Here is a 25,254-nt window from a genome sequence, read left to right as displayed (position 1 = left end):
TATGCACGATACTTGATACAGCCTCTCAGCATTTGTATGTCAGTAAAAAATTAGTAGAGAATTTAAATTTAAAACCATTACGGCAAAGTAAATTGAAGCATTCGTTATTCAAGGCCAGAGAAATGCAAATGCAGATTCATGATGTTTATAATTTGTGTATTTCAGGGCTACATGTGTATTTGTGTATTTCAGGGCTACTGCTTTCAAACTGAAGCACTATCAGAGAGCAAAATTTATAGCACAGTGCCAAAAGTGAACTATAGTAAAATTCTTCATGAACTGAAAGCTAGAGGTGTCAGTTTGTCTGATTTGACTTCCTCTGATCATGAGATAGGTCTGCTTTTGGGAGCGGATATTGCCGGTGCTTTATTTACTAATAAATCTGTTCGGTTGGAGTCAGAATTATTTTTGACTGAGACTTGTTTGGGGCATGTGTTAATTGGGAAGCATGAGTCATTTGGAGATAGCAATGGTGATACTGTTTTGAATGTAATTTCGTTGTATGTAAGTAATTATTTGACAAAAGATTTATAGTCTTTAGAATCCATAGGTATTTCAGATACCATTGAAAATAATAGAAATAATTTAGAACATTCTAGAGTTTTGGAAGAGTTTAAAAATAAAGTGAAAATTCTTTCGGATGGTAGATATGAACTTTGTTTACATTTTAAATTTGACATGGCTGATTTACTGACAAATAAAGATTTAACTTGGAAGTGGCATAAAAGGATGTGCCAGCGAGCACAAGATTTTTAGAAGAATACACTACGATCTCCCGGGAATGGGAAAAATTGAATATATTTGATAATATTGACACGAGGCATTTTTTACCTCATGAAGATGATGATGATCCAATCGTGAAGAATAATGAAGAAACTGTGCAAAATCAACTGAATCAATTTAAACAAGGATGTGCTGATAAGCAAACGAGAAAACACCTGCTAAAAGTTCAGAAACTCCCAAAGAACAGAAACATAATTCAAGGAAAATACTTATCTCTGTCATTCCAGTTGACACTGCGATTTCTCAGATTACCAAACTTTTTCCAAAAGCAACTCAGATAACTCTAAATTTATCACCTGTATATCCAAATGTATCATCAGTTACATACAGGAAAAAGATGCAGTTGAAGCTTTCGAGACAACAAAGAATGCTGAAATATCTGGAAGAAAAATTACTGTTTCATATTCTTTAGCCGCTTCACACCCAAAAAAACGACAGAGAAGAGTCTTCAAATCCAAACTTGGAGACCAAATGCCAATCCAACTTGGACTTCATCCCAAACTCTTCAATCCTTATGAGACAATGAAAGTTCATCTCTCTGATTGTTATAAAGTACGAAAGATACACCACGAAGGCACCATTATCCTGTCAACCTCTGCTGATCAGATGAACTGGTGGTGCACAAAATTAACATTCACCAACTGGACAATGCATTTTTTTCCCTTTTTTTATTTGTTTGTCTTTTTTCCCTTTCTTTTCAGATCCATCCCGATCTCCAGAACCCACTGATGTTTCTGATGTATGTGACAGTTCTAAGAGTACAAAGACACAATCTGATAGAACTGTTTAAAGATGCCACTAAGATTGAACATGATAGACTTGAATGTTTTGAGTAGCTATCCAGCAACTCAAAGGGAAAAAATGTTGGGACTGGCATCACTACACCAATGAATAAAAGGCCAGAGAGACTGATGTCATGGGACGCCAGAGAAAAACGAGGAGTTGTGGTTTAGATAGCTAAGGATGATGTTTGTGTAAAATAAATAGATATTTCTTGTTCATTTAACTTGTACAAATGTGTAAATAAACCTTTTTCAAAAGATTTGAAGTGCTCAATTTATGATAAGATAGCTGTTAATTCATAGGGTAGATGACTTATGAATCCTTTCTGAGCTAGCCATTGTTTGAAATGTAACACCTTACATAACATTCTCCGTTTCATTATAACTGTCTTGTTTCAATTAAAATTCAAACTTTATACTTTCCAGACCAAGCACAATTAACTGCTATTTAAAATACATATTTCAAGGTCTTAGAGGCCATCCTATGGTCATCCATATTAACTAACGATCGTAACATGCATTGCAGAAAAGTAATAGAAAGATTTTAAGAAATTAGAGGATTGAACTTTTTTGCTGCAGTTGCTTCCATTGTTATGAGTTCCCCTATTTGGGAAATGGATAGTCTTGAATACTTTATTCTAAATTAACAGATCATTATTTTTATCAAATTCAATGTGTAACTGAATAAATATATATGTTTACTGCAAAATAAAATGCAGTAGGAACATCATAAAATTTATCTTGCTTATTACTGAGCAACCAATGAAATGATTATATATATATATAGGTTATATGCATTTAAACTATTAAAAAAGTGGTTTAAAAAGTATGAAATTCTGAAACAGTATTTCTTATAAATAAAAAACAAGATTACTAGCCTCAAATAAATTTATCTCCTTCAAAATAATTGGCAGAGAAGTCTATGCAATTTTTCCAGTGTTTCTTCAGATCATTGAAACACTATCTATAACCACTGGTACAAGCCATTCGTAAAGTACAGGTAACATGTGATTTAATATCCGAGATGTTTTCAAATCTCTGCCCTTTTTCATGACCAAAAATTAGACTTTGAAAAACTGGAAAAAAAATCAGCTGGCAATAAGTTGGGAGAATATGGTGGGTAATTTATCACTGCAATTTAATGTTTAGCAAGATACTGTTATCTAGACAATGATCTATGGGCCTAGTATTATCATATAAAAGAAACCATTGCCCAAAATCAAAGTTCCTTCCTAACTTGCCTTACATTATTTCTTCATCGAAAAAGCACTTCCTTGTAAAAATAGTTAATTGATTGATTTTCAATCAATAAGTTGTTTGTAATAAAAAAAAAGCAGTGAGCTATAGTCCTAACTTGCAATAGTTATCAAATTTTCACAGCAAGCTTTTCTGTCTTCTTTTTGTAATTCTGTAAAAATCAAGGCAGAAATCGAACATATACTTTCTCCATTAAAACTTACCTACAATTTTCTTTACTTATCCCAATCATGTTTGAAAGTTGCTGAGTTGTTACATATCTATCAGCTTTTAGCAAAGAATTAATTTTCTCCACATCTTCATTCTTTGAAGTTGAAATGTGCACTATCTTTGTTTAATCATCAACACTTTCGTGCCCACATTTGACACAGTTTTAAAACTCGTACGTTCGTGGTCTTCATAATGATGCATCAACATTTACTATGTGAATCATCTCTAATGTTCCGGTAGCAGATTTTCCTAAAATCTAATATATTAATGTTATAACGCTGTTCCATCTTGAAGCAATTTTTTTTTTCGATCACCTACTGAGTATCTTCTCAGTAGGTGAGAATCACTGCAGTGTTTAATATGTAAATGACAAAATAAACATTTAAAACTGGCTTTAACATGAGCTCAGATGTCACTCTTTCTAAACCTATATTTATTCCTTCACTTTTTTAGTTTATCGTTTGATCTCTTTTTTTGTGTGTGGTTTCTTTATGAAGTCACCTTGTATACATCCTTCACTATTCTTATAGTATTTCAGAATAAAACTGAGAAGTTTTAAATTAAACTCAAATGGGGAAAAAAAGATTAATATAGTTAATTATTACACTACATAATCATACAATGCAATGACTTCTTAACTGCATTATTTATTTTTTAAGGTAATTACACTTCTAAAGTAACAGAACAGCTGTATTTCTGAAGTGGAGAACAGATCATTAACAAGTGGAAAAGAAGGCTACGATTTGATAAAACTGTATTAGATCAGGGTTAAATAAAAGGCCTAGCTCATTTCTTTGTGTGACTGCTCATTGATGTGATACTCCTAGGGGGGTGAACAGGAAGTAGTCTGACATCATTATGTTGCATTTGCTCCGACTTCACCTGTTTAAAACCATCAATGTGGACATTGCAAACTAATTTTAATGACATATATTGTTTTCTAGCAAAGCCGTTCAAAGTCTAACTGGCAGCCCATGGGCTGCATTGCACTCTGAAACTAATTTTATGCTGCCTGCGAATACATTTCCTGTAAATTAAGTAGCATTATTATAACAAAAATTTGAAGCAAAAGTTTAGGATTTTAATGATTTGGAGTACAGTTTTACATTATATTATTCATTACCAGAAATGAATGTAACTCTTTGGAAAATCTAGAAATAGAGCTAATTAATTTACATTGTGATATACATCTTGCTCAAAGACTTTAAGATACAAATTTTTGCAGTAACAATACTTGCTTTGTTCTTGTGTACATTTACATGAGAATATTCCCCCCCCCTCATAATTGTAAATTAATAATTCTACAAAAAGAACCAGACTGCCATGTGTGTGTGTGTGTGTGTGTGTGATTATGGCAAAGCCTCAAGGGCTATCTGCCTAAGAGGAGGGATGCCTTCGCGGAGGACTTTCTAACGGAAACTGGCTCGTATACACGTTGCACGTGGGGAAAACCACGAAAACGCCCATGCAGCCAGCCCGTTCGTGGGATTCGAACCTCGGACCGAACTACCAGTGTTCGGCGACTTTACCACTCGGCCGCTGGTGGGCCTCCATACTGCCATGAGTATCCACAATTTGTAATACCTTCTGGTAATTTCCCTCCAAGATTAATAACTGCACATAAATAGAAACTTCACTGGGTGGTGTAGAAGAAAGGTGTTATAAAAGACAAAGATATTTAAAATAATTTAACATACAAATATTATTTTTTTCTATTTGGCATCATAAAAAAATCTCATAAATAAAAGAAAAAGTTGTTTTTATTTATTTTCAAGTTTTGTCTCTCTTGAGAAGCTTTTGTTTATTTCTTTTTAGTTTAAATTAAAAGTAAGTTACTTAGTCGTTCAATAAATTACAAATAGTTGAATAAATGCTAGTCAGAAAATTTTAATATTTAACTGTCTGTTTGAATTCCAAATTGTGACCAACAGAAATTTCTTGCAGCTACAAAGTTTTAGATTTGAGGCAAAATATAGGTATAAATTTGATATTCTTCATTGCATTATTTTTATTTGTATCTTTTTACAACTATCTAGTAATAAGTTTTTAATTTAATTAACAAATTTTGTTTTGTTAAGAAAAATCCTGCCCCCTCCCCTTTTTTTCTATAACTGCTACCCATCAGCTACTTTCAAATCATGCACTGGCCTAAGTGGAAGGTAAGTTTGAGAACATTGTTGTTAACTGTTGTTTATGTAAATAATACGTCTTCTTGCGTTGTAGCAAAGTGCCATACAATTCATGGAAATGAGAAAGATAGCGTGATATTGTATTTCATATTTTTCCAAAGGACAACTTGCTTTTGCCGAAAAAATGGATACATGTGTTAGGGACAGGATTCTATTAATGTGAAGAAGCAAGAATTTGCAGTAAACATTTCCTATGCAGTGACTGTGAAGATGAGATGAATAATCGCTTGTCTGGATTGCCATAAAAGAAACTGTTAAAATCCAATTATATGCCAAGAAAAGAAGAATAATGCAGAGTGCTTTTTGAAAGACTACACAAATTAAATTTGAAGAAAATTAATTTTGATGCCGATTACGAAAACGATGATAGGAGTAATAAATCAAATACAAATGATTTTAAAATAGAATTCACAAATGATTGTGTAAATATTGCCGAATGCTCTAACTGTATAAATAAACAAGAATACATTGATAATATGTAAAAAACAAAGCTAGCTCAGCATTTTAGCTAATGTGTGATCATATAAAACATCAAAGTAATTTCGCATAAAAAGATCTTCCTCCTTTGCCCCTCATTTGAAAGATTAATTAATTTTCTTTAGGTAGTATGAGAAAAGTTGTTTTGTCAAACTTAAGACAACGATTTTATATTTATTTAAACGTAATGTAATGTATGTGTATAAGTGTAAGTTAAACAATTATTTTTACTATGCCTGTTATTATTATATCAAATTGGAAGAGAAACATGTCACTGTAAAATTTATAATTAGGTCAAAAAAAGCAATCTTAGATCAGATTAAATTTTGAATAAAATTATTGATTTTAGGGGCAGTCAAACATAAGTTCCTCTTCTTTAGTTGCAGGGGGGAAAATGACATGAATATTTAAAGCTATGTCAAGCTTCTTTTTTTTCCCCTAGCTTTAGAAGGCTGTTATTATAGTTACTTTAGAAAGAGTAACAGAATTCTCCCATTTAATATGCAGATGAAAAAAAGATAAATGAATGCCATATTTTTTCCCATGATTTAATAATAAATGCATAGGGGGAAACATGCAAACAACAAAAATCAGCATTATATTTTCAAAATTTTCACAGGACTAGTTTTGATGGTTTTACTGAACCACCATCCTCAGCTGCAAAACCGCAAATGAACAAGATAGGAAATAATGATTAGATAAGATAAGAAAGCCTGGACAAGAATAAGCAAGTGGCGCATAAGCAAGAGAATACAGAATAAGCAAGAGCTACAATGTGCGAAATTCATTCTAATCTGGATATTATCATTTCCAAGGCCGACAAAGGTGGCCAGATAGTCGTCATGGATAAGAACACTTACATCGATGGTGTCACTAAATTCTTGAACGAAGGACCATATAATCCGATCCCTAAAGATCCTTCACCTTCGGACCTGTCAAAAATAAAAACTGCGATCAAATCTTCACAAATCATTTCAAGCAACTTAAAGCATTTGCTTATCCCATCTGTTGCAAATTGTGCCAGATTATATGCTCTTCCCAAAATTCATAAAAGTGGTATTCCTTTCCTCCCTATTGTATCAAATTTAGGTACTGCCTCATATCCATTAGCTAAATATTTAGTTTCTAGATTTTTAACTCTATTAGATAATAACATTTACACCATAAAAAACTCAATAGAGTTTTTAAAAAAGGTTAAAAACATTTCTCCTAGAAATTTACTTGTGGTTTCTTTTAATGTAAAATCATTATTCACCAATGTTCCAGTGGAACTTGCATTAAGATGTCTAGAAACCAGACTTTGCGAATTTCATTTCTCTTGCATCGAAATTGATGTCACTCAACTCTGTTTGAAACAAACACATTTTGTTTTCCAAAATAAATATTACAAGCAAACTGAGGGATTAGCCATGAAAAGCCCCCTCAGTCCAATCCTGACTGATATCTACATGCATTATTATGAATCAAAATTGTTTGAAACTTTAAAACTTCCCGGTATGGTTCCGCCACGTACACGATACTTTTACCCTGTTTGAAAGTAATAATGATGATTTAAATAAAGTTCTTTCAACAATGAATTCTATTGATCCTGCTATTCAGTTCACTTTTGAACTTGAGACTTGCAATTCTCTTCCGTTTCTCGGCATTCTAGTCACACGTAACACATCCAACTTCAGTACTACAGTTTACTGTAAACCATCATCAGTTTGCCTTCCACCACACTTTAAATCATGTCAAATTTTGTTTAAATCGACTAAACAAAAGTTAGCTTCATTTTATTCCTATGTTTTCCGTGCTCTTCAAGTTTGCTCCTTCAAACTATCCCTTGATGAAGAACTAAGTTATTTAAAAGCAATAGCTATTGACAGGGACTTTTCACCCAACATTATTAATCAAGCAGTTGAAAAATTCTCATCTCAACACACTAAAAGGCACACTCTTGTTTTAGGAGATTATAAAAATTCTGTTGTCATTCCCTTCTCTCTATCAATTAGCTATAAAGTTGCACATATTTTGCAGAAATTTAACTTTCGGGTCGTTTATTCTCCCATCAATAAAATTCCGCGTTCCATACTCAAAGAGCCCATTCCGGATATGAATTCAGGGAGTATTTATAGGATTCTTTGCGAGTGTGGTTTAATTTGGCCAAACTAAGAGAGCCTTAAAATTTCGTGTAAAGGAACATAAGGCATATGTTAGAAAAAAGGAAACACAGAATTCTTCTGTTGCTTAACATTGTTGGTCCGAAAATCACACTTTCAATTTTTCTGCTGCCAAAATTATTCAAAAGAAAATCTTCCATTGGAGAACTGGATTTTCTAGAGGCATTTCACATTCAAAAAAATCTTTCTGTTCTAGTTAACGATCCTAATTCCAATCCATCTTTGCCTTCGGTCTTTAAAGAAATTATGTTTTAGTTCTGGTTTCACCAACAGATGGCACCACTTGCTTATTCTTGTCCAGGCTTTCTTATCTTATCTAATCATTATTTTCTATCTTGTTCATTTGCGGTTTTGCAGCTGAGGATGGTGGTTCGGTAAAACCATCGAAACTAGTCCTGTGAAAATTTTGAAAATATAACGCTGATTTTTGTTGTTTGACTTCTGAATTAATATTTGTTCGGTGTGTTATTGTGTTTTAATTAATAAATAAGTATTGTTAACTTTTTAAATGTTATAAATGCTTACAGTAATAACATCTTCTCTTCTAAATTGAAGTTATTTTTTCACACAGAGTTTTTTTTAAAGCTGTTTCTTCAAATTTAAAATGTTTATTTATTTATTTATTTATTCACTCAGTGTCAACAGGACTGCGTCATTGCTCCTCACTTCCTGTTTCAGGGGGAAAAGCTCTATGAATTAGCTCTTGTCTTTCTACATCCTAGTATCAGATAGGAGGTGGATAAAATACTTTCTGTCACAAAAGTAAAGATTATAAGATCTTTTCATTTGTCTTTTTTTATAAACAGGCAATTTTTGTTTCTTGTGCACTTTTTAAGTTGTTGTTGTGTATCTTTTTTTTTTTTTTTTTTTTAATTTTGGCACATTTACATAAAAAAAATTTTATTTTCTCTGTTCTTTTTATTTTTTTTATTTTTTAATGTTAACATGTTTTCTGACGTTTCAGATATGTTGTAGCACTGATAGCCAATTATGAAAATTGATGGCAAAACATTTAATTGATAAATGACAGGAGAAAATGAATGCAACAAGAATAAAAACTTAGCCATAAAACAGAAAAAGTCTGTTTTATGGCTAAGTCAAGCCATAAAACAAACTTTATGGCAAGTCAAGCCATAAAACAAAGCCAGTTATCTGCCAAGTTGGTTTATCAAAACATATATATATTATCAATTAAATATAAACCAATATTTTTACATTAGTGATTTTGATATGTACGCTATGCTATGTATCTTACTATTATTTTGGCATAAATAATTATTTTAATGTTCATGACTTTTATCAATAACAAAATATAGAGAATTAAGATGTAGATACAAAAAGCAGAAAATTAGAGGGGAAAAGAAGATAAATATGAGAGATTTGGTCATCTTAGATATGTCTAACAAACATGAGTCAATTTACAAATAGACCATGAAAATGAATATAAATGTCTTGCATTAAGAAAAATTAAAAATAATGCAGAAATATGCTCCATGATCCACAATTCAATTAAAGAATGCCACATACAAGTATTTATGTAACAAAACCTGTACCAAGGAAGACGAACATAATTTACTATATTTTAATATTAAAAAAAAAGTATAAATTTCCCTTCATTGCAAAACAAAGAAAATTCATAGACTATTCTTCTAACATCAGTATATAATTAGAACTGATCAACTAATACTATTTTTCAGTTAACTTACACCTTTAGAAAGAACTTTACTAAATAAGAGTGCACAAAATAATGATTTAAAATGGGAAAGATTTTTATTTAGACATTTCTTAATTACTTAAAATATACCAATATTATTATAAATTTCAGTTCTTATTTACAGATAAAGCAGACACAAGGAGGATAAAATCTTATTTTTATGAATATATTTATTTAACTTTTCTTCCCTTTTCTCACTAATTTTACTGTTTTAGAAATCCAGAACGGAATTTATACAGTGCATATTATTTCTGATATAGAGGCAAAATTAAATTCAATAAAAATCATAAAATCAAATAAGAATAGATGTACTAATAAGACTGTATTCTGTACTTCAAAGAAGTCAGTTATAGATAGATATTAATTTCATTCATACTCTTTCTTACTTACACAACATCTTTTTCTAATTTTGCATACATTTTTATAGTGTTAACATAAATAAGAAGTTTCTAAATTATATGCTAAAAAGTGGGAAAGAAGTAAAATATGTAAGTAAATATAATATTTATAAAATAAAAAATTAAATACAATTCCTTTTGTGAATAATGATTAAAAGTAAAGCTCAAGTTTTCATACAATTTTCTTCATTAGCAGAATAAAAGATGAAAACATTACTAACGTTTTACATAAATCAGACAAGTCACTGTAAAGTGTAGTTGATCTCAGATTGGATCCTCCTTCAGCCTCTCCTCTGGGTGGATCTCTGACATACAGTAATGTAAGGACAACTGAAAGCAGTCCTAATCCTGGAGTAATCTGGAGGATGGTGGAAATTAATATTCAACAATTTTATTAACTTAGAAAAGAAATAATATATTTTTTACATCTGAAATGTTTAAAGTAAATTTATCTTAAACAGCTACAAAAATATCAAAGCCTGCACTTTTTTTTTTTTTTTTTTGAAAGAGGGCAATATGAAAATTAAATTTTTGGTTGATGTTTAGAGAATTTAAAAAATCAATCTGATCCTTTTTTATACTTAAATAACATTTCACTGGATCTACTATATGATTTCTTATAATTCTTCAGACTTTCAATTGAGCATTTGCACACATTAATTTCAATATCAAGCAACTGCCTTATTTTTATTTATTATATTTTTATAAAATACTATTAAAAATGTTATGAATACAAATACTACAATTACCCATCACCGTTTTAACGGTCAGTTTCTGTTATTCATAAGATCAGCTCTATTATTCATTTAGACATCTTGATGGACAAAATCCCTCGGGAAGCAAGGAATAAAAATAAATACCAAGGATGTGTTTTAATTTTAAACAGGTTATATTGTATTCTAAGTATGATGACAGATCAACCAAGTATGGTTGATCTGTCATCATACTTAGAATAAAAGACTTAAATATTGTCTTTAGAAATATGGTATTGTACTGTTAAATAAAATTATACAGATGACCTTCTATTAGAAACTTCAAAGAAAATTCCATAATTATAGTATATCATCTCTTTACAAATAACTTATCAGGCAGTCTGGGAGCCAATACATGAAATTTCAACAGAAAATTTTCTCTATATATAACAGTAAAAAAGAAAATTGAGCTAAAGTAGTAAAAGTTAGCCATATTAAAGATATTTGATATTTATCACTTAGAAGCTATTTGGGACTCATTATAAATATTATATTTTTATTTCACATAATAATAAGCAAATTAATGTGACCAGTATTAATTTCTGATCTGATTTTAATCCAAAATATAAAATGCACAATGCTAAATATAAAATCTTTGCTACCAGTTGTCCATGTCTGGTGGTAGTGATGAGACAGTTTCTATTATCCATTTATTCTCTTGTCTATAACAATGACAAGTACTAAGGCATATAGATAATCAATTTCTACTATACATTAGGTCTAGACCCAAATTCTCCTTCTCTCTCTCTCTCTATCATTCAGCCCACTAATATATAAGTGATTAGAATCATGAAATACTGGTAGTTTGTTCTAGATTTTGTTCCTGGCAGTTAAATGAAGAGGATGCATGGTTTCTTTCTGTGGTGCAAATAAGGGCAGTATCCTTCTAAATCCTTCATGAAAACAACTCATCCTACAGGCAGGTAAATCTGGCATGCTTTATAGCAATTAAATAATCTAGTCTTTACGTAAAATAATTAGTGTCTGACTGTTTCAGACATCTCACTGCCATCAAAACTTAATTCAAATTTTCTAAATATATACACAGGTAAATAAACAATCACTGGTATATTTATAATTAAAGAGAAAAGAAGTAGTCACTGAGATAAGAAGAAAGTAGTACTAAAAGTAATAAATTAGTGCAAAATGCTGCTAAATTTTATTTGAAGTAATGTTTGATCTAACTCATCAGCAAGAAGACATGAATTCTACGAAGTAAATTAATATATGAACTACATTAAAGCAAAAACTAAGATACTAAGACAGTGATCTGAATGAAGAAATTAATAAATAAGAAAGAAATTTAGCACATCAAAATTGAGAACTTAAACTTCTGTTATCAATGAATGAAAATTATGAGAAACTGCTTCAACAGTTATAGATAAACTATAACAGTTATTTAAAATAGCAATAAATTCAAATTTCCTAAGCTCACCAGAACCTGAGTGCCACCATTACATACAGGTAGCTTAACCCAAGTTTAAATACAGGCAGCATAGCTTAGTTAGCAATGTGTGTTTCGTAGGTTTTTCAATCAGTAGTAATACAAGAAAATTTCCTTAACAGGGCTCCGCAAGATATCCTCTCTACCCTTAGAAAGATAGCTCTTGTGTGATTTTCATTATTAAAAACTAAATAAATAATCAAGTTTCCTAGTTCAAAAGTATAACTTTGCCATTGCTGGATCATTCTCCTTTCCTTTTCCCAACTTGAGAAAGTATAAAATGGCCTTTGGCTGAAAAACCCATGTGCTAGACCAATTTAAGGTTACGTGGAATTTCTCTATTCATTTACAATCTGGCAAATTTTGAACATGTTTAATTTCAGTTCTCAGCATGTCACAGTCAAAGACTTAAGGAAGGTGACCAAACATAAAAAAATCAATGGTTTAGTCAACTATAAACTACAATTATCCTAGAGCTCCTTCCAGTGCTTATATGACTTTAAATCTTCAGGATAATCACAATGCAAGTGGAAAAGAAGGAGAGAGTATTCTTTAAAATGTTTAACAGAATATGAAACCTTACAACTTATTATTCACACAAAATGGGCTACTTTATAATTAAAATATAACTGGAATGGACTAAATCAGATAATTTAATTTTAGTCAAAAATAAAAGGAGGCTGCCTGTCTGAATTCCATTTATATTTTGGCTGAAATTACATCAAGAAATGCAATCTAAAGTTTCCATACCTCACCTTCTTAGATAACATTTATATATAGTTAGTCTCCACCCCAATTATGTTTCTTTCCAGGAGAGTGGAAGAAATTTGAAAAAATTTATAATGCTGCAACCATGATGAGAAAAAATTTATTAATAAAAACTTTAAATTTTAAAAATAAATGTTTTATTACTTCTGCAATAAAATGCAAAGGAATTAAGCAACTCTTCCTAAAAATTCAGTGAAAAGTGTGATAGAATTCTTGTGCATTTTACAGTATTGATGATGTAGGGTCACTTTCTTTAATAATTAATTTTATTTTCTCTTTTTTTTATGAATAAACATGTTAAGTTTTTATTTTTATTGCTGTTAGGAACCAAAACTGTTTCAAAACCTATTCAAACTCTGAAAGCAAATCTCATAGCAAGTATAAACACATACATTCTTATATGCATATATACATAACACATACATAAGAAAGTTACAGCAGGCATACAAATGGAGTTAAATATATATACTGAAAACATTCATAATGAGTAATTCATTCTTAGTAATATGGTACTGTTGTACATGAATAAAATATTGTTGCATGCATACAGGTTTATGATGGACTGAATCGAAACACAACCGATGTGTTAAAATTTATTTTACCAAAAGAAACACCTTACAGTTCAGAAACTTTTCTAACTTTTTTCCTTTTCCTTTAGTACCTGGTACTTCTCAAAATTACTGAAAGGAATACATGATTACGGATACAGTTACAAATAAGGATCAATTACAGTACCAATTATAGTTATACAGGGACTGCACCAATGCCAATTTTGGTGATGTTTGGTGATAGTCCTGTAATCTTATTTTTCCAGCACAGCTTTGTCTCTTCAGACTTTTCATGTTATATTATACAAAAGATACTAGAACTTTGCATGTAATTTCACTAAAATTATTTACATACATATTAAATCCATAACAATATTAATATATTACTATTAAATAAGTAAAAATATTCAATTTCTTCCAAATGATTTTCTCTGTCATAGAAGAAACTAGTTAAACTTACTGCGAATACACCTTTCTAAGAACTTCCTAAGATTAAGTACCTGATGGTATTTGCAGTATATAAAATCTTGTATGGTAAAAAGGATTGTGTGTGTGCCAAAATTTCACATAAGATGTATAATAAAATTGAGATTAAAGTTCAATAGAATAAGACGAAATTTTCTCTTCTTTGAATTAATACATTCATTATCATTCATATCAAATAGTTTCAAATTTTTAACACTATTTTCATTATGGTGTAGATTCAATTTTGTAATTTACTTTACTTTTTTATTTCAGCTTTGTTTTCTATTCTTCTTAAACTATTTTGCTAAATTTGTTACTGAGATGAACAGAAATTCAGTTTCAGAATCTGACTAAATTTACAGATGTGGAAAAAATCTTATAAGCAAATACAAAAAAAAATACAAACATATATATTTAATTAACATACTAAACATATAATTTAACATATAATTTAAACATATACAAACATATAATTTAAACATATAATTATTATATATTATTATAAACATATATTATTATTAACATATAATTTAAACATTATACAAACATATAATTTAAACATATAATTATTATATATTATTATAAACATATATTATTATTAACATATAATTTAAACATTATACAAACATATAATTTAAACATATATATCTAAATTAAATTTATGGCAAGCATAAAAAATGAGGCTTCTTAAATTATAGACAAACAGAAGAAAGTTAGATTAGTAAGATAAATATTAATATATTGTTCTGGATTTTGTATATATGTAAATAATTTTAGCAAAAATATAGGTGAAATTTTAGCATCTTTTTCATAATGTAACATGAAAAGTCTCAAGAGATCAAAGCTTTGCCAGAAAATTAAGACTACAGGAGAAAGTCTATTTAATATTACGGTAAATGGCTATCTCGCTAAATTAGTGAGATATTGCCAATATGTTTTTCGCAACTAATTTTCGTGCCAAATTTGGCAAGAAATCACCAAAAGTGGCCAAACTTGAGAATCATTTGGAGAAAGTTTTGACCTGTCACTGTATAAACTCTAATTGGTACTGTAACTGAATAACTGTAATAGATCCCTATAATTAGCTGTAACCATATATGGCCCTTATATGTAACTTTAATCTTATATGCCTTCTAGTAATTTCGAGAAATGGAAGATACTAGATATTTCTCAGCCATTGAAAAACTATATAAGACCAGAAAGAGCATCAGCTCTCAGTTGTTAATTCAGAGCTGCTTTCAGAGTGTTGAGATCTCCATGAAAGCTTTGCCTTTTAGATGGACTTCCCATTCAGCTGTATTTAACATTCTTACATGAATAAAATATTGTTGCATGCATACAGGTTTATGCATGCATTGCTTGAAGTGTAACTATTGATTGTACTCTGCAATACGGAGAAAAGCTGTACCAGTGCTTTTGTGGAAAATTCCAGAACTGTTAGGTGTTTCTCTTGGAAAAATGAATTTCATAAAGCTATCATTGGTTCAATGTGCATGCAATCCAGTATGAGCCCGTACACATGCAACAACTTTTGGGGTCAGAAGTGAGGTTGACTGGCAGTGACAAGAAAGATGGAGGAGCAAACAGCTGGTGACAGCCTCTGCTGCATTTAAAGAAGAGATGAAGCAGGTCAAGAGGATATGAATGCCGGACAAGAATCCATTAAAGAAGAGATGAAGCCTGTTAAAGAAGAAAATGAAAGCGGACCAGGAAAAAGATGGAAACAGCTAACAAGTCCATTAAAGAGGAGATAAAAGTGGGTAAAGAAGAGATCGAAGGAATTGTCAAGTCAGCTCAAGAAAAGATTGAAGCAGGTCAAGGAAATAAAAACAGAAATTTTGCCATAATAGAACAGAAATTTGAAGCTATAGATGGAAGAATCGATACTTGAAAGCAAAAGAAATGAAAAAAAAGTTTCTGCTTCCAAAAAACAAATTTCGAGAAAGAGTTTCTGCTGTTGAACAACAAATTGATTGCCGAGTTTCTGTTGCAGTTGCCAAGAAAGTTGAGAGCTTAAAAAAATCTATAGAAAACAATTCTGACACTTTTAAATCCCTAACCAAGTCTTCTCGTCCCTCTCTAAAGCTATCCACCCATCGTGAAAAGACCTCCTGGAAAGTGTACAAGATTCAGTTTTCTCTAGTCGCAGATGCAAATGGATGGGATTCCCAAGCTAAGGACTGCTACCTCGCCAGTTCTCTGAGACCAGATGTAGTGGATATCCCTCCAAACTCTGCCCGAAAACCAGAGGCTAGACTTCAAAGATCTATCCAATGCATATATGCAAAATATGAGCTATACCTTGGCAAGAAGTATTCAAAAGACTATAGCAGGCTTCAGTTAAAATCTCGCCAACAGAAGGAACACTGCAGGAGCTCACCACAGAGGTTGAAAAAATGTTTGATCTTGCTTTTTCCCTTGCTTGCCCATCAGAAACAAGGAAAATTTTGTCCCTGTGGTACTTCATCAATGGTATCCAGGATCCTGAAATAAAGAACGCCCTGAGAATGGCAGACGTCAAGTATTTAAAAAGCACTTTAGTGTATGCCATGAAATTCAAGGCAGCTCAGCAAGCAACTCGTACAGACCATCACCCCAGTCATGGTAGTTCAAATTCAGGCGTCAGCGGATCACCTGACTGCTTGTATACACAATTTAACCAAGCAAGTCAATGTCTTGAGTCAGAATAGGACTGACAACAAAATGGCCCAAAAGTGCTTGAACTGTGGATGAAAGTTACATACAAAGAAAAAGCACAAAAACCCCAAGGCATGGGAGCTAAGACCGCTCCCAACAAAATGGAGCGAAACTAATTAATGGCTATCTAGTGAGGCAAAGGGTGCAATTTTAAAACATTTCCGATTTCTGCAATGAGTGGTGGCAGCAGTGGACTCTTCATCATGGGATGTATCAGTGGAGTTCTATGCAACACAACCATTGATACAAGACTTAATGCTATCGTCATAAGGAAAGAATTAATACTGTTTTTTTACTTTAAAAATAATGAATTGCATTCTGCCTCTGAGGCCATAACTCTGTTTCAAATTAAAGGAGTTAAATCAGACCATCAAATAATAGCTCAAAGCGATATCACAGTATCAGCAAGAACATAATTTTTACTGCCTGGGTTCATGATGGAATATAAGAAGTGTAACAGCTCGAAATAAGTACTAGTAGCCTTGGCCCTTATCAGCCTATCGAAAGCTGCCCTTCCAGTGAGAATAGTAAATGTAAGTGATAAGGGGAAAGGAAATGGTTGCAGCATGTACGTCACTGAACTCTGTTAAAGGAACCAGTAGTCCTCCAGGATTTGTCTCTTAGGAAAGCCTAACATCAGAGTTATTGCAGGATGCATAACTAAATGATGAAAAGAGAAGTGCTGCAGAACATGCCAATCAAGAATATCATGATATTCTCTTCCGCTCATCTTCTGATGTAGGTCAAACATGTTTGACACAGCATAGAATTGATAATGAGCAGCATCCACAATTAACAAACAATATCCGAGACATATTAACAAACAATATCCGAGACATATTAACAAACAATATCCGAGACATATTAACAAACAATATCCGAGACATCTGCTGATTGTTAAGCAGAGAAAAGTTAGTAAACTTGTTAAGGACATGAAAGAAAGCAACATTATCAAACCATCAGCAAGTCGTTGGGCATCTTTTATCATCTTAGTCAAAAAGACCATGGTTCACCTAGATTATGCACTGAATATCACCATTTGAACAACATCATGAAAATAGACAGCTAAACTCTTCCTAGAATGGATGACATTCTGGACACACTTTCTAGAAGCAAGTGATTTTCGATACTTGATTTAACACGTTGACGGCGGCGCTGATATACATTGTTCTTTTCGTGCAGCGGCGCTTGAATTAGCGGTCCGTTTCATGGGGTGATTAGAGCTTTGAAACAAAGCCACAAATAAAGCAAAGAAAGTAACGACATATTGCGATAATTGTATGAGCAAGCCATTTGTTTAGCTTATTTTAAAAATTGGTAATATTTATTAACAATTTTAAAAAATTGCATAGAAAAAATTAATAACTATATTTAATTTATACAGGGTTTGTAGCCACATTTTAGTTAAAAAAAATAAGCACCTATAAGCACTTTTCAAGCACATTTTAAGGAAAAAATAAGCACCTGTCTAATTACATTATACACAATTGCATAACCTTAAGAGAAAAATTAGACTTGTAATTTAAAATATGAGCAATGCAAATATTTATTAAGAGAATGAGCATTACCTCAATCATGGAAAAGAATTAGCTTTTTCTTTTTTTTAATTTAAAATGACAGTTCAATTTACAGAATTAGTTTATATTGTACAGAATTAGTTATATTATACACAATTGCATAACCTTAAAAGAAAAATTAGACTTGTAATTTAAAATATGAGCAATGCAAATATTTCTTAAGAGAATGAGCATTACCTCAATCATGGAAAAGAATTAACTTTTTTTTTTTTTTTTTTTTAATGACAGTTCAATTTACAAAATTAGTTTACAATGAGAGTAAAAAAAACTATGCAGAACTAAACTATATTACAAGATTTAATGATGAAATTTCAGTTTAAGCCATATTAATTGTATTCATTTGGCACCTAATAATAAATATAATTTATTTTTCCACTCATATTAATATTTAAATAATTTAACTTAAATCAAAATTCTGAACATTTTCTAAATTTTCATCCCTTAACATATATTCCAAGCAAAGTAATTTAAGTATAAAAGAGGCACATTTCTGAAATGAGAAGACGGGAAATTGCTTCATGCAGTCATCATTTAACAGTAAAAGCTTAACTAATCCGCAGTAAAAGCTTAACTAATCCGCATACTCAGAAATTGCCAAATATTCCGGATAGTAACTGAAAAAAAGAGGAGTGGGGGAGATTGTAGCCATTCTTTAGATTTATCGGCTAAATAAATGATTTTGACATTTCGATATGCGCATCATATAAAAATAGACCAACGGAACTGAGAAATATTCTGCTTAGAAAGCACAGTAAAACTCTTTTAAGTGTTCAAAACCAAATCTCAAACTGAACATCAAAATTAATTATCTCTGCAAAATACCGCAAACGTTATTGCGCAATACGTGCGGCGTAATTCTTCCATATGTGATATTACACAATTGGAATCAACAGCTGCCAGTATTCAGAGAATAAAGAACTAAATAAAGGAAAAGAAAGAGACTTAATCTAGGGTGTTTCCGATTCTAATTTTCAATAGACTGCGTTAAATTTCCGGAATAGAATCAATCTTCGCTTGGGTTGGGTAGACCGCAAAAACTTTTAGTCCTATTCAATCCAGATTGGACAGTGACAAAAAAAAAGTCCGCTGCTTCAATATTAGAGATTTTGCAGAGAAAGGGAAGAACTCCCAACCTCCGTACTGTATAATGTATAGGCAGAAAAAAAAATTTATTTTGACTATTCGATTACTTTCCTTTTATTTAAGCCATTCCGAATATTATTCCTTAGAAAGCTAATCTGTGTAAAAACACACCCATTTTTTGGAAGTTTATCTATACTTAATTTATGTAATGTGTGAAGTATTTGGGTGGGAGGAAAATAATACCGAATGTACCGGAATTTTCTACCGTTTTTGCAATTCTTTGACCAATAGAATGACGTGCACCTGTCTGTACTCTCGTGTGCACCATAGGTTACGTTAATGCACAGAAAGGGGGGAAAAGCAATTTCCGGGAGTATGATTCACCATCTGACATTGCATATTAGGAAGAAAAGTTGTTTATTTAGTTTCGGCTTTGGTACGAGGAACAAAATGCGCGTTCATTAAAAAAAAGGATTAAAAAATAAGCACTAAAAGCAAAAAATAAGCACTAAAAACAAAAAAATAAGAGTTTAAAGAAAAAGAAAGCACTTATAAGGGCCTTTATATTTTATTTTCAAATATAAGGACTTATAAGCACTTGTAAGGACCGCTACAAACCCTGTTATAAGTTACATTTTAAGCTATTTGTTTTGTATTGAATGTTTGATTAGAATGTTGAAATATTAATGTATACTGTTGAATAATTAGAATAAAATAAAATTTTGTACTAGGTATTTTTTTGATATACCAGCGTGACCCATCGGTGAGTCATGCCAGCATGCAGAGCAATCAAAGTGGGTCATGCCGCCCCTCGGAACAGACAAGTATGGCCCACCAGTGGGTCAGGGCAGCATAAACGTGTTAAAGACTAGAGATACATCCGGATAAAAGAGAAAAGACAACATTTACTACAACAGACAGACAACGACTTTGGCAATTCAAGGTGATGCCCTCTGGATTATGTAATGAGCAAGCATTATTCAAATGCCGCAATGAGACCATTACAAGAGGTCTTTTCTATTAAGCCTGTCTGATATATTTGGATGACATTGAGAAAGTTTTGAAGAGCATTATTTTGAAGACCTCAGAAAGAGGTTTCAGAAACTGAAAGAAGCCAATCTAAAGTTCAGTCCTGCCAAATGTAAATGATTCAGACAGGAAGTGACTCACATGGACATATCATCTCTTCCGAAGGTGTGTATACGAATCCAGAAAAAGTATCGGCAGTTATAGACAGGAAATGCCCAGAAAATGTTTATCAGCTGAGAAGTTTTATGAGGCTTTTTACCTATTATAGGGTATTTGTGAAAGACATTTTTTCCATCGCAAGACCACTTAATAAACTAACAGAAAGAAAAAAAAATTCTTGTGAACACAGGAATGTGAATTTGAACAAACCGAAAGAGGCTTCAACATCTGCGAGAATCCTGAGATATCCTCAGCTCAAGCTGCAAGCAATGAGAATACCAGCACTGTTTTGTCCCAAGAAATAAATGGTCAAGAACGTGTCATGGCATACTGGAATAAGTGTCTATCTAAACCAGAGAGGAATCACTGTGCCATCAGAAATGAGTTGCTCACCACAGTTAAAGTCGTGGAACACTTCCAAAATTAGTTCTAAGGCAGAAAATTCCTTTTTGCACAGATCATGCATTGTTGACTTGGCTATTAAATTTCATGAATCCCCAAACAAAATAACCATAATGATACTCAACTCCAGAAATATGACCACACTATCCTTCCTCGGAAATGAGCATCACATGGAAATACTGATTCTCTATCTTGAAAAACCCACCCAGAAAGCTGCTGATATTGTTCCAATGAAATGAATATAAGCTAGTTAATTCAGTCACATGTCAAGTTACAACTTCAGCAACAGATGATCGCAGTGCTTAAATTGCGCCGGAGCCGGGCTCTGGTGCTTTTCAATTTTTAAGATAAATTACAATTTTAGCCGTAGCACACCAGAGCCCTAAATAAGATGAGCTATGGTACTTCTTTTTATAAAACTGAACCCCAATTTTAAGAAAAATTAGAATTCGTAACATTTTAGTTTAACAATAAGCAGACTTTGCAAAACTCTATCATCCTAGAAATACGAACTCATGAGAACATGAGACGTTGAAGTAAAGTTCCGTCACTCACATGCAGAAACCTTTCCCTTTAAGAAAAGCAATAAATTTGGGGGAATTTCTCGCCATGCCATTATATCTAGTGTACTGTTATCGATGCTTACAGATAGTTATCCTCGCAGGAAGGAAAATTTGTGTTCTTAAATGTGCATTAAGTGACAGCGAATACAATAAGAGTGAAATACTGAGATAAACTGCTCATGCACGTCTTATACATTGTCTTCCCACAGTATCCACTAACAGGGGGAGCGTAACCAGCAACTTTACATTTAGGAGTCCGATTCAGGACTCATTTACCCCTGACACCCATCTGCCTGATGACTATAATTATATCAACAGAGAGCCGCGGTCAAAGAGAACGTTGTCTCTCTCACCAAGATTCCCCTCATTTTTTTGTTTCCACCCATTCATACCCTCACTCTGTTTCTCCCTGGAATTTTTATCAGCTATACTTTAAGTATATTTAATTTTTCCGATGCTAAAAGACATTCCCCCCCCCCTACGATCAAAACTTAAATTGGGCCGGACACCGGAGCCCTGAATAAGAAAGAAGGCTGCAGCACTTCTTTTATGTAATTGAATAACAATTTCAGTAGAAATTTTATCTCGAAAACTTTATTTCAACAATAAAATTATATTAAAAATTGCGTATTAAATTTCAATTTATCACTTTACATTTTATTTAATTTTAATTAGTTAATTACTTCAATCCTTAATTATTTCAATAAATAATAATTAATTATCTAATAATTATCAATTAAATTATAATTAATTAGTTGTATAATAATTATTGATTAAATAACAATTTATAAACATTAATTAAATATCTATTAATTAACCATTTAATTTTAAAATTATTAATGAGTTTAATAGTCATTTTATTTATTTATTTACTCTTGTTCCTCTCTGCTGACGGTCTTCCATAGGGCTCCGGCACTTCTAATCTTAGAAATTAAGCCCTGGCTAATCGAGAATGTGTATAATGTAATATGAAAAGTCTAAAGAGAATGAAGTTATGCCAGGAAAATAAGGTTACAGGAACAGAGGTTATTTTGCTAAATTAGTGAGATATCACCAAGTTGGAGATGGTTTTGAACTAATTTTTGTCACCAGATTTGGTGAGAAATCACCAAAAGTTGCCTAAATTGGCAACCATTTTGGTCCAGCCAACATATAACTGTGCTTGAATAACTTTAATTGATTCCTACATGCCACTAACCATACCACATCCAGCCCTTATATGCAACTTTAACCATACATGCCTTCTAGTAATTTCAAGAAATTAATAGTACTACACATTTGTTGGCGGCCAGCAAGAAAATTACATATAACCAGAAAAAGCATCACCTCTCAGTTGTTGGTTCAGAGCTGACTTCGGAGTACTGAGATCTCTGCAAGAGCTCCGCCTTTTAGATGTGCTTTGCTCTGTGTTGTATTTAAAATTCTTAGTATCTTGAAGTGCAACTATTAATTGTGCTCTAGGATATTCAGCAGAGCTGTACAAATGCTTTTGTGGAAAATAACAGAACTGTAAACTGTTTCTTTTGGAGAAATAAATTTTATCAAGCTATCATGGGTTCTGTGTGCATTGAAACCTTTAAGAACCTGTACGCATGCAGCAATACAAATAAAATACAGCTATAATAATATAAAAATGAAATGCATTTAAAAATTACTTCCTTCCATTTAAGTAGAAGCAACCCAGTCCTTCTGAGCTTTTTTTTTTTTTTTTTTTTTTTTTTTTTTTTTTAAGAAATTATCTGTTAATCTTTAGGAGTGAAAAGACATGCCTAGAAAAAATTTGTTTTGATTTCCAAAAGATAATCTCAAAGAGAGAAATATTAGTCTGTATCTTGTTATATTTCAGTACCAAAGCTAAGTGTGCTAATACAAACCACTCAGAATAAATTTGTTTTATTGACACTTTTTCTAACTCATACAATTTGTCTGATTATGAAAAGAACAAATGGTGCTTATAATTACATAAAAGGCTTATAGCTTAAAAAACTTTTAACTTCATCCCACAAAATTATGCATTAACCCTCTCCGGCACAGTGTGCCTAACCTGGACACACGCAAAAAATTCACTCTGTACATACAGAAAACGTGAATGGAAAACGCTTTATAAGTTACTAAAGATATCTTTTAACCTTCTTTATTTATACCACATGGCAGCACAACACAAACCAGTCTACATATTTTAGCCATGTTTAGTTTTTAAAGACCCTCAAAGAAATCTTCCAGAATTTTTAGAACATAAAAGGAATTGTTTGAAAAGAAATTTCTATGTTATTTTCTTGGCTATATGCTGATCTCTTTATTTTCATTATTCTTTATTTTTTATTTTATTTATTTATTTTTTTTTAATTTTTACCCTGAAATCTTGCCTAAAATTAAACTATGAATATCTGGCATGACAAGAGTGGAGTCACTAAAGCACCAGGACCAGATCAACAACTGTATCTTTGTTTCACTGCAGTATTTTCTTCTGTGAGCTCAAGGTGAGTGTTTCATTTTCTGTTTTGCTTTCCCCCCCCCAGCTTTTTTTCGGGGGAAGGGGAGGTTTGGTTATCAACTAAAAAATTGTTGGGGTGTTTTTCTGAATGTCAGATGTATTTTTATTAGTTAGCTCTTTGATTTTTCACAAGGGTAATTCTCTTTTTACTTACTTGTATGAAGTAAAAAGGAAGTATTGTAATCGCGAAAAGTTTCAAGTAACATATTTCAAAGAAAATATCCATTTTGACCGCTATCGAACGCAATTTAATGATGTTTTTGCATGATATCTGTACGTAAGGAGAGAATAAAAGAGTCTTTTCCTCCAAAAAAATTATAAAACTGCTTTAAAATTAATTCTGAAGAGAATTTTTCATAGCGTCTGTATGAACATATGTATGAGGGTTGGAACTTTAATAGTGGCAACTATTTATTTACAAGGAATACAAAAGTGATTCATGTCACCATGTTTTACAGTCCTTCAATATAGTCACCAGCATTGTGTACAACCCGTTTCCAACGATGTAGAAGTCGCAGAATACCTGTAGCAGCGCCTGTTTTGTTGATAGTTTGAATTGACCGGTCTACTGCCGCAAGAATCTCAGGAACAGTTTGGAAGCGAGTGCCACGAAGTGGTTTCTTCATCTTAGGAATTAAGTCATAGTCACAAGGGCTTATATCAGGAGAGTATGGTGGATGGTAAAGCACTTCCCAGCCCCATCGCTTGAACAAATCAGTCACAGCTTGCGCTGCTTGCTGCCGAGCATTGTCATGCAAAATGAGAGGAACATTCTGCAGAAAGTGTCGCCATTTTTTTCTCAAAGCTGGTCGGAGATTGTGCTCCAAAAATGAGCAGTAATAGTGCGCAGTGACGGTTTGCTGTGGGGGAAGGGTATGCGCTAGGATGACACCATCACAGTCATTCATAAGAATCACCATAACTTTCACATTGCTGGGGTTCTTACTAAATTTCGAACGTCGTGGTGATCCGTGATGATGCCATTCGTTTGATTGGCGTTTCAGTTCTGGCTGGTACGATCGGGCCCAAGTCTCATCCAGCGTAATGATACGGTGTAAAAAAACATCTTCGCGCTCATAGCGCTCCAGGTGGGTTCGAGCAGCATCGTATCGTAGCCATTTCTGCATTTCCGTCAATTGATGTGGAACCCATCGTGAAACAATTTTTCTCATGGACAGGCGTTCCTTCAGAATGTGCAGCACAGTCTTATGCGCTAATCCTGTTTGTCCGGCCAGCTGACGAATCGTTTGGTGGCGATCACTGTCCATTAGTGCGGCAACAGCTTGCACGTCTGCATCGCT

At 32.3% G+C, this 25,254-nt stretch overlaps 1 protein-coding gene across 5 annotated transcripts in view; it reads right to left on the bottom strand.

Annotated features, from left to right (window-relative positions):
- Positions 1–25,254, bottom strand: part of LOC118204845 (protein spinster homolog 1-like) — a 118,097-nt gene that overhangs the window by 36,037 nt on the left and 56,806 nt on the right. For all 5 annotated transcript variants that reach the window (XM_035377135.2, XM_035377136.2, XM_035377138.2 and 2 more), the window contains exon 5: positions 10,194–10,330. In XM_035377135.2, the coding sequence (XP_035233026.1) occupies positions 10,194–10,330 (137 nt within the window). The remainder of the gene's footprint in view (positions 1–10,193; positions 10,331–25,254) is intronic.

The sequence above is a fragment of the Stegodyphus dumicola genome, chromosome 7, assembly GCF_044657685.1.
Source record: "Stegodyphus dumicola isolate Sdum_Otavi_A_Nest chromosome 7, ASM4465768v1".
NCBI classification, from domain to species: Eukaryota; Metazoa; Arthropoda; class Arachnida; order Araneae; family Eresidae; genus Stegodyphus; species Stegodyphus dumicola.
Note: the sequence above shows the minus strand (reverse complement) of the source record. Positions and strands in the feature narration are given on the sequence as shown.